The following is a 10,712-nucleotide window of genomic DNA, read 5'->3' as shown; positions in this document are numbered from 1 at the left end:
GGGTTCTGCAGATTCCCCCCTTTGCATTTGCCCCCCCCCACCAGGCACTCGGAAGCACCTACCTGCCACGGACTGCGCTGAAAAGAACAAGAAACCTCCGATATTATTTAACAGAGAGGACCCCCCATCGGCCAAAAGGATCCTTTCAATTAAATTATTTGTTTCCTGCAACAAAGATTTTAAAAAAAAAAACACAAAAAGAATGTAGATTTTTATAGAAATGTTTATTATATTCCCATTATGTACAAATTATTTTAAATATATTCTCTTGGCAACAAACTCACATTCTCAGCAAAGGACCTGGTTGAAAGGCAGGCGTCTGATACTTTTGTTGGCTGATGATTCTCAGACACGTTCCAATCACCTGGCGAGAGGAAAGATTCCGGGTGAGCAGGAGGAGCGACAACATTCACGCTGGATTCATACCGCTGTGACGGGAGTGATAAAGGGCCACTGGAACAGAGGAGTGATGGGAGTGATAAAGGGCCATTGGAACACAGGAGTGATGGGAGTGATAAAGGGCCATTGGAACACAGGAGTGATGGGAGTGATAAAGGGCCGTTGGATCCCAGGAGTGATGGGAGTGATAAAGGGCCATTGGAACACAGGAGTGATGGGAGTGATAAAGGCCTCTGTGCGCCAATGAAGAGATTCCATTAAAAATCAGCCGTTTCCGGCTACAATAGTCATTTACAACATTAACCCCGTCTGTGCTGGATTTCTCATCCATTTCATGTTATTTTAATCGACAAAATGTGCTTTTCTTTCAAAAACAAGGCCATTTCTAAGTGACCCCAAACTTATTTTGGTACTATTTAGTTTTATAGTAAAGTAATATTCTGGGTAATTTGGGCTGACATATTATTTCCTTTCTTTCTAAAAGACATTAATGAAGAAACATTGTTACCAAAATAGTAAACACATTCTGATAATTGTGAGTTCCAATACCCCCAGACATCATACCCCAGCCCCGGAGAATGTATGTGTTACTCTGAACCCAGATAATAATACAACCTATATTATACTCTGGATATAACCCTTTGCAATCTGGATCCAGATTTTGAGTGTCGCATCAACCCCATATTATAAAATATATTTACCAGGGGGATTTGCCAGTTGGGGATAATTGCCCTATTGCCTCTGACCCTTCAAAACCACTCTTTTCCCCGAGTTATTGGTGGCACCTACTTTTCGGGTGTCTTGCGGTAATATAACCCCATCATCCCACAGTCTGGCCGATGAATAAAATGCAGAACTCTCCTCCTTCAGCCTGTGAAGCAAAAGACACCCAACAGCTCAGAATCAACAGCTTACTGCAAGCCGGGCAGCCCAGAAATTGGGTAAAATAAATATGAGGGACCCTGCACCCCTCAACGGACAATTCAGTACAATTACGTCACCTTTCACTTGCCTTGCAGAGCTATTATAAAAAAAAATATACTGAGAAAGCTGTAGGTAAATGGAGCCGCCTCCCAGCAGAAGTGGCAGAGGTTGGAGTTTTTATCAGACCCATTAGGATGCTGCAGACCTGCACTACAGTATATGTCGTTATACTATATTTTACATATACGTTATTGGTGCCCGTTTTATGTTATTTGCTGCATTTTACGGGATTGTGAGTCCTGCTAAAGACCTTCGTAACAATAACCGGGATTCCGTTAACTCTGCTGCCCGAGACATGAATGACGGACAAAACAACCAAATAAACTGCGTTTCTGGCATCGGTAAAACTCGTACTTCTCCAATCTGGCCGTCTGTCCTCTCTCATCTTCGGGGCGCTCCTCGTCCATGCGCACGTTTGCTGTTACGCTGTTCGGATCCACGAGGGAAACTCTCGCGTTTGGCCACAGGAACAAAAAGTTTGGTTCAAATGACCTTCCACACTAAAAAAAAACAAGTAACGATACACATCAGCTCGGTGGAGAATGAATGCATCGCTCTGAAAAAGGTGGCATTCCAGCTTTCCCTGCGCAGGCACACATCAGAACTAAGAGGGTGGTAGGTAAGTGGAAGAGCCTCCCAGCCGAGGTGGTAGAGGGTAATACAGTGAGGGTATTAAACATGCATGGGATAGACATACAGCTCCTGAATCTAAGACGAGACCAACGACTGATTAAGGTTTGAGTCTTTACAGCAGGAGAAACGGGCGACTAGACGGGGGCCGGATGGGGCCGATTTCCACTGCAGCCCCGAACCTCCACCCATCAATGATGACAACATCTTAACACCCAGGAGCGTTGTGTCCTTACAGCCCTTACCATGGCAAAGCTTTCTCCTCCATGACAGCCGCCAACTACCAGCGTGATCTTCGGCACGGAGGCGCAAGCTACGGCCGCCATCATAGACGCCTGAGCTTTTAATCGGTTCGTTTGCTCTTCTGCCTGAAAGACGATAAAATAAGCGATCATTTGAGTAACATCGCTCGGATGAATTAAGAATGGAATTTAAACCAGAACCTGAGGTCAGGAGCCGGGACTTTAACCAGCGACTGTGTGCTTGCCCGCATCTACCTATCTCTCTCCCAAGAGGCTACGCGGTGCTCGGCCTCCTCACGGAACGGATCCCCCCTGCTTGGTTCCAGCTCACCTGTGGCCAATTAAGCAATTAGGGGGTTGCGTCAGGCATAGGTATTTAAACCCCATCAGCGGACCAAACAGGTACTCGAGGGTCCCGCGGTGCTGAATTATCTGCTTGTTCCTATAACCCCCGCGTTTTCGTTCTGGCTCTCAAATTACTCGTCTGGATTGTTACAGGGTCTCCGCTGAGATCCGGATCCGACCCGGTTGCTTTGTGCACCTGGATTATCCTTTGTTTTAATGTTCTGGATTGGACTGGTTCCTGGCTGACCTAGAATTTTGGCTTTCGCTACTGGTTTGTCCCTTGGCCTTGGTGTTTGGATCGATTTCTGGCTCTGTGTTTGAAGAGATGCCCACGGGGTCTGCCGGTGACAAATGTCTAAGTTTCTCCCACATGCATAGAGTGGCCGTTACCCCCAGTACCCGGAGCTCCACGCCAAGCGAATCGAGAGCTTCCCAGAGACGTTAAATGATCAGAGGACTCCTGAATTGAGCTGCAGAGTTCCCCGCGGCTGATAACGGTCCTCCAAATCTGAACAGACCCCAAGTTCACGAGTACCCTGACTTTTCAGCTCTCGCCGGTCACGAGCGTTAAAGAGATTTGAGATCAAAGGAATCCTAAATAAAATATAAACCTTGGGGTATTTGAACCCGAAACGGGAAGAATCGCCTTTCCTTACCTTTAATACACTCGGCGGCGGGGATTCTCGAGAGGTGGTGTTGAGCAGAAACAGGAGGGGGACGCCACGCTGGTTACAGATCTGTACGAAGTGGCTTCCTTTTAACGAGGCGTCGTGGGTCAGTTCTCCGTTATTGGCCACAATTCCGACCAAATGTCTGATAGAGAAACGGGAGACACGCCGTCATATGTCGTCACTCCGCAGGGAATGGCGAGGCTGGGATTTGTTAAAGTTTTTATACACTGGGGGGTAGAAGACCACCTATCGGGAGCACGGGGTCCGGGGCAAGTCAATGTCAACGCAACAATGTAACACAACATTAGACATATAGAAAGAGGCTCCTGCCTGGTGTACGAGGCAGCAACGTGTCAGACATACCCCTCAACCGAAGCAAATCCTGTAACTAAAGACATCCCGTAGTCAGCTTTAACTTCCAAGAACCTGCTGCCATCTACCAGCCGGCCGACGATCTGCAAGAAGATTTTTCCAGGTCAGCGCGGCACAGAGAGAAGCACGTGTACCCCTTCCACCCCTAATATACTATTATTTATAAAGCGTCAACGCGTCAACGCGTACAACGTTGCTCACTATAACGCGGTGGCGGCTTCCGTCTGCGATCAGAGTTTATTCAGACAAAGGCGCAGATTTCCACCAAGATGTTCTGCAGCAGAATCTGCTTTTAAAAACATTACTAGCAAACTACGGAGAAAGCCATGTCTTCTGCAGAGAACCTCGGATGGTAAAACGGTCTATCGCTACACAAAACCATAAGCTTTATCCGTTACTATAGCAACAATTGACTGTATTAGTGCCTTGTCCTTATTGTGTTTTTATTCAGAATCTAAAACGTTTTAAATTCAACGGATTAATTGATGATCCAGAGAAAGAGGGTTTCCCTTTAAATATTAAAGGAACACAATTAGAAATACGCAATGAAAAGCCATCGGTCTTCACTGACGTGGGGCTTTTTACAGCTAATATAGGCAGCGAGAAACGTTATGCTTCACTAAGAGGGTGGTAGATAAGTGGAACAGCCTCCCAGCAGCAGTGGTAGAGGGTAATACAGTGAGGGGATTAAACATGCATGGGATAGACATACGGCTCCTGAATCTAAGACGAGACCAACGACTGATTAAGGTTTGAGTCTTTACAGCAGGAGAAACGGGCGACTAGACGGGGGCCGGATGGGGACGATCTGCCGGTGTTTCTTGCTGATAAACAGTTTTTATTCCAGTTGGGTTTTGAGAAACATATTCAAAGTGTGGTCCCAAAGTCCAAAACAGACTTACCAGCTTAATATCGAGGGTGCAGCTATAATCCCGGGGGGCTAGGCCCTGCAGCTCGTGAGCGTCGTATAAGGGCTCCTCGTATTCTCTGGTTTCTATAGGCGAAGGCTCGTAGTTCAAGGTTGAAATAATCAGCCGCGCGCGACTATATGCTTCTGCCTCGGTTGGCGCAAAGTGATCGACGCAGCCGCTGACTCTGCAATACAGGACGCCGTTAACGACGGCCAACTAAAGATACACGGAATCATTTATCGTTACAAGTTCTATCCACAACAAATAACATCTATATCACAGGAGATTATAAACAAAAAGAATTCCCAATCAATGATATCAAATCTAAAATAAATCTAAGATTTAGACATTAATTCTAAGTTGTTATTTTTCTATCGTAAAAACAAACTATTTTTATAGAGTGTAAGCTCTTGTGAGCCAGACCTTCTTTCCCTGATGCATCGGCTCGCCTTAGTCTGTCGGTTCTAGCTCCGTCAGACCCGTTGTAAAGTAGGGACTGTAAGAAGCGCTGCGGGAATTGGTGGCGCTATAGAATAAAAATCACGTAACGTGACACTCACCTCGAATGCAGCTTTGCTCCTCCAAGGTCTTCGGCGGAGACGTCTTCGCCGGTGGCAGCTTTAACCAGCGGCGGGCCAGCCAAAAATATAGTCCCGATGCGGTCTACTATAATGGTTTCCTCCGCCATCGTCGGTATATAAGCCCCTCCTGCCGTACAGGAGCCGCAAACCACAGCCACCTGATTAGTATATGAAATACACCATTAAGACAACAAATAACAGACATCCCGAGTGTCCCGTTGTTTTGCAGACATTCCCAGTTTTCAGGCACTGACCCACTGCCCCCCTGCCTCATGCCCCCCAGGTGGCTCTTCGGGCAAATAGTCCCAGCCCTGCCCGGCTTCGGTCCTATCCCTCGTGCCTCTAGACACACCACCCAACACAGGAGTCTTGAAATATTGGGGGGGGGGGGGTATGATATAATATTTTATTTAATATTCCCATTATTTTTAAAATACATGAACTTTAAGGTTTTGTAATTTTTTACTTTTTTACTTAATTTTTGCATTTTCCTCACATTTTTTAAGCCCTGTTCCATAAGCCTCTTCAAGCAAAAGACTTCAGAACCAAGATTTTCTTAGTAATAGCAGACGTCCTCATTATACATCTAGATCCACTTGTAACATGCGCGCCTCGTTTAGCGTCACAGTGCACTTTAACCAATCAAAAATTATACGCAAGCGGAAAAAGAGGATCCAATCAGACTCCTGCTTTATTCCAATCTATAAATCTTCTCTAATCTGTTCCTTGGCAGTGTGTTTTTTCACACGTACGGCAGGTCGGCCCCATCCGGCCCCCGTCTAGTCGCCCATTTCTCCTGCTGTAAAGACTCAAACCTTAATCAGTCGTTGGTCTCGTCTTAGATTCAGGAGCCGTATGTCTATCCCATGCATGTTTAATACCCTCACTGTATTACCCCCTACCACTTCTGCCGGGAGGCTGTTCCGCTAGAAGTATATCTTCCTTACATTATACTACCTTATAGTTCTATTCCCATAGGGAGAATGAAAATTAACAACATTACAACTGACAATATCCAAAACTTGACAGAAGGTTGAAGGAGAATGAGACAGAAGGTGAGGAGTAACGGTTTGTTACTTACTTACTAAAACTATTAGTAATTACTAAACAAACTATTTGTCATCTTGATAAAAGGCTACAGAATGCACAGGATTACAGCCTGGATAACAACTCCCATCACGCCAGTTAGCTGAGGGTGATCTGAGTTGTTGCCCCTTTACCAGTTGACGGCTGCACACTGCCATCTAGTGGCTGCTGGGAGATCTGTACCTGGGGAATTTTCAGAGCAGACATTATGGCCTCGTTATAAAACGTCCTCCCTCCGTGCTCTTTGTCGGGAAACAGCTCTGCCTGTCAATCATAAGGCATAGAATAATATGAGCTATAATGGTTACGTCATCAGGCATGTGTGTGTATATATATATATATATATATATATATATATAAAAGCTGGGCCGCTACCTGCAGGGGTAGGAACGCTCCTCCGCTGTCCACCAAGTACACTGTCGGTAGCCGGTTCTTCATGGCGATCTCTTGTGCTCTTAGTTGCTTCTTTACTGAAATCGGATACGCCGTCCCTCCTTTGACGGTGGCGTCGTTGGCAATAAACATGCACCAAATTCCACAGATTTTTCCGACCCCTAAAACGGTTTAAAAACAAATTAAATAAAAAATGGGAAAAAAAATACAACCTGAAAAAACTGAAAATAATCAATAAACCTGCCTACATCCCAAAACAGATCGTAAAAACATTTCTTTCGCATACACTTGGAATTAGCGCATTTCCCATCAAGCACCTGACCTTCTTCAAATCTTTTTAACTCGTCACAATGGGTCTTAGGGGGAGGTATTTGCACCTTAAATACACCTAGCCAGGGCCAGACGTGAGATGACTTTAAGGCCCATGGAAGCTAAATGATGCACCTGTGGTCACACCTTATGTTTTTGTATTCTCACAGCCTGCGGCCCATGTGGCAGATCGGGCAGCGGCCCACCGGGTATCTGACCGATGGACCAGATACAGCGACTGCATAGGCCTAGGACGGCAGGTCCACGGGGGCCCATTGTGAAGCTGGACACAGGGGGGTCTGCCGGCCAAGGTCTACATAGGATATGTCACTGCATCTGACACATTGGGCAAATCCCCGGTGGGCCGCTACTTGATCTGCCATGTATGCCACGGGCTGCCATTGGCCATAAAGTGCCAACCAGAGGAGGAGGAGGTAACTGGGGGAGCTGTCCTTGGGTAGCCCCAAACGTAAATACATCACTGGCCAGATAGCCAGGCCTGCCCCAGCAGTAATGAGTTGAGGGAAGAGAACTAGAGAGATTTGGGGGCCAAAGAGGGATTTTTCCAAACTAAACGGATGCGACGACCTACCTGTCAGACACCCTGCGGAGGGAACGTCACCGTACGGTAAACCCAGGCCAGCAAACGGCGACAACTCTAGAAAAGGCTCATCATCCAGAAGCAGCTTCAATCTGTCTCGCACCAGCAGCTTTTTATTCCTCTGGGTATGTCGCAGAATGGCGCTCTCACCACCGCCGCGCTTCACTTCTTCTAATAACTCTTCATACCTGCCAAAAAATAACATAAATAACGTAAAATCTGTACATAATCGAGACAAAAGTCCATTAAGTAGAGGTACGTCCAACATCATGAGTTACTGTGTCCTTCAATAGCACCCTACCGTTCAAACGCACACTTTGCACATTAAAATAACATGAAATGGATGAGAAATCCAGCGCAGACGGGGTTAATGTTGTAAATGACTATTGTAGCTGATTTTTAATGGAATCTCTTCATTGGCGGACAGAGGCCCTTTATCACTCCCATCACCCCTGTGTTCCAATGGCCCTTTATAACTCCCATCACCCCTGTGTTCCAATGGCCCTTTATCACTCCCATCACTCCTGTGTTCCAATGGCCCTTTATCACTCCCATCACTCCTGTGTTCCAATGGCCCTTTATCACTCCCATCACTCCTGTGTTCCAATGGCCCTTTATCACTCCCATCACTCCTGTGTTCCAGTGGCCCTGTGTCACTCCCATCACTCCTGTGTTCCTATGGCCCTTTATCACTCCCATCACTCCTGTGTTCCTATGGCACGTTGTGTTAAAAGGCTAATTGATGGTTAGAAAACCCTTTTTGTAATTATGTTACAGCCAGAAATGTCCTTGTTTTCCATAAAAACGGCTCAGTGACCCCAAACGTTTGAACCCTAGTGTAGAAGTGAACGATATATGTTCAGGGCCGCAGAGCAGGGTATGGATTCACCATGTAATGCAAGCATTTAAATTAAAGGTAATGTTCCACTTTAAATATTAATTGAATGTAAATAATCCTCAGCAGATCTCTCAGTTTCTACTTCTGCCTAAAGGTTTTACAAAAAGAGCAAACTTCTTAAGTTTCCATGGCAAACGGCCGATAATAAAATAATTATATCTGTTAAGGATTTGTCCGTTAAATAACCCTTGTATTGGTGTTTCGAATGCTGCATTAAGTTACCAAAGTGTTAAACTGATAGGTGGGACAGCACCTTTAATGCCCCGGGCCTGTCCCTCGGCTTAGGTTTCCCTCTCGCTGAGGACGTCTCTCGTGCCCACACGGGATCTCTATCTGGGTTATAAGGAAACACAACTGCAACCCTTGCCAGGCTGTCCCTTAAAGTAACCGAGGTGTCAAACCAGGATGACCCTGCTGAATTATGGCTCTGCATCATGGGAGTAGTCAGGAGCCGGACTGACACCTGTTGGCTGAGACGTTCTTATATTTGGGGCCAGCGGTATACATTATACACGGTGCATGCAGATTCCTTTCCTATGTGAATAAATGCTGCTGCAAAAAAGGGTCACATGATGAATAAACACGGTTTATTGCTGTAAATTTACATACCTCCTGACAGTTACAATTCCCAGAGGGGCAGGTAGGAAGCAGGACTTTATAAAACGTCATTAACTGCCGTACAACTGTGTGTGTATAATATATATATATGTGTGTGTAATGTGCATTTTATATATGTGTATGTGTATATAATATATATATGTGTGTGTATAATATATATATGTGTGTGTGTGTGTGTGTGTAATATATATATATATGTGTGTGTGTGTAATGTGTATTTTATATATGTGTATGTGTATATAATATATATATATATGTGTGTGTGCGTATAATATATATGTGTGTGTGTGTGTGTGTATAATATAATATGTGCGTGTGTGTCTTATAAAGCCATTCCTGTTTTTTTTTTTATACACATTATCGGGGCTTTTAGGGCTGTAGAACCCTGCAATACCCTCATACCCAGCAAACATTCTGACCTCCTAGAAAAGAGTGGCATCCAGGGGAGGAAAAGGGGGTTCAGAGAACAAAGAGGGACTGGACAGACTAAACAGGGACACTTGGGAGGTATGCCCCTGAAACCCTTTGGCTCTGTCACCGTAGCACCTGTTATGAGGGGTTGGCGCCCCGGCTGGCAGGTAGGCAGGCAGGTAACTTACCTCTGTCTGCACCCCTCACTGTTCCGTGTGTTAGCTTCATACACATGCCTATAGAGGGACAGAATCTCCCCCGATATCACTGGGTAGGACTGGGCCCCCCTGCCGTGCCCTGCAGCCCTACTGCTAAACCTGGGGCAGTGCGAGCAGGTGAGGGGCACAGCAGTCCTTCCCAGGCCGGGTAACCTGTACAGTGCCCGGGCTGCCATGGCTCAGCCTGCCCTCAGCGCCCAGAATAATAACCCTCTGCGGGGCAAAGTCCCAACTCCCGCATCTACTCAATACCCTCACTGAAGGGCAAGTACACGGCGCCTGCTCCGGGGCGGCAGATTCACCGCCCCTCCCACACCCAGCTGTGCGTTCGGAGTGGCAGATTCAACACGAGAGGCACAAGAAGGGGGCGGGTGTAATGCACAGCGCGGCCACAAGAGGGCCAGAGGAATATAAATACCGAAATGAGCTCACCTTTTATTTATAGAGCGCCGGCAGGTTCCGTGGCGCTGTTACAGTTTGGGGCAGGGAAAATTAACAATGACATTAAATTGACTATATATAACGCTTTTACTTTAATGAGTGGGTGGTGGATAAGTGGAACAGCCGCCCGGCAGAAGTGGTAGAGGTTACTACAGTGAGGGAATTAAAACATGTATAGGACAGGCATAGGGCTCCTGAATCAAGGTAAGACAACAGAACAGAGCCATTTGGCTTATCTAGTCTGCACATTTTCAACAGTATTAATCTCTGTCACTTCTGCTGGGAGGCAGATCTACCTATTTCCCACTTGTTGAAGTGAAATTTCCTTCCATTACATCTAAGCCTCCGACTCTAATTTTAGAGCATACTGTTTCTATACACATTGTCGGGGCTTTTAGGGATGTAGAACCCTGCGATACCCTCATACCCAGCAAACATTATTTAAAGATACACTTAATTTAGTCACCTGCATTCAAGCAGGGATATCAACCATAACACCGACACCAGCTGGGAGTTTTATATATGATCACAGCGGGGGGGGGGGTCGGAAGGAGTCAGACTGAGTGACCCCAAGAATCTGCCCCTTCACCCCGAGATTGGGG

General features: G+C 46.1%; 1 protein-coding gene across 1 annotated transcript; it reads right to left on the bottom strand.

Moving 5' to 3' along the window:
• Window positions 1-205: 205 nt before the first annotated feature.
• Window positions 206-9,918, bottom strand: LOC128500651 (methylcrotonoyl-CoA carboxylase beta chain, mitochondrial-like). The gene is made up of 12 exons (XM_053469881.1): window positions 9,640-9,918; window positions 7,516-7,712; window positions 6,597-6,775; window positions 6,405-6,485; window positions 5,115-5,293; window positions 4,546-4,738; window positions 3,635-3,726; window positions 3,257-3,413; window positions 2,259-2,381; window positions 1,738-1,883; window positions 1,189-1,270; window positions 206-364 (listed from the first exon to the last, which is right to left on the bottom strand). The coding sequence occupies exons 1-12, from the start codon at window positions 9,843-9,845 to the stop codon at window positions 281-283; spliced, it is 1,719 nt and encodes a 572-aa protein (XP_053325856.1). The 5' UTR covers window positions 9,846-9,918; the 3' UTR covers window positions 206-280.
• Between the last annotated feature and the right edge of the window lie 794 nt (window positions 9,919-10,712).

Source organism: Spea bombifrons, chromosome 6 (assembly GCF_027358695.1).
Source record: "Spea bombifrons isolate aSpeBom1 chromosome 6, aSpeBom1.2.pri, whole genome shotgun sequence".
In the NCBI taxonomy this organism is placed as follows: domain Eukaryota; kingdom Metazoa; phylum Chordata; class Amphibia; order Anura; family Pelobatidae; genus Spea; species Spea bombifrons.
Note: the sequence above shows the minus strand (reverse complement) of the source record. Positions and strands in the feature narration are given on the sequence as shown.

What these genes read in the sequence shown, in the direction of transcription:
- LOC128500651 (XM_053469881.1), bottom strand. Translation starts at nt 9,845, where the DNA reads ATGGCAGCCCGGGCACTGTACAGGTTACCCGGCCTGGGAAGGACTGCT. An exon ending in AGTGAGGGGTGCAGACAGAG is followed by an intron (nt 7,713 to 9,639) that starts GTAAGTTACCTG and finishes ATTTTTTGGCAG; the next exon opens with GTATGAAGAGTTATTAGAAG. An exon ending in CGCCGCCGAGTGTATTAAAG is followed by an intron (nt 2,382 to 3,256) that starts GTAAGGAAAGGC and finishes ATCGTCTTTCAG; the next exon opens with GCAGAAGAGCAAACGAACCG.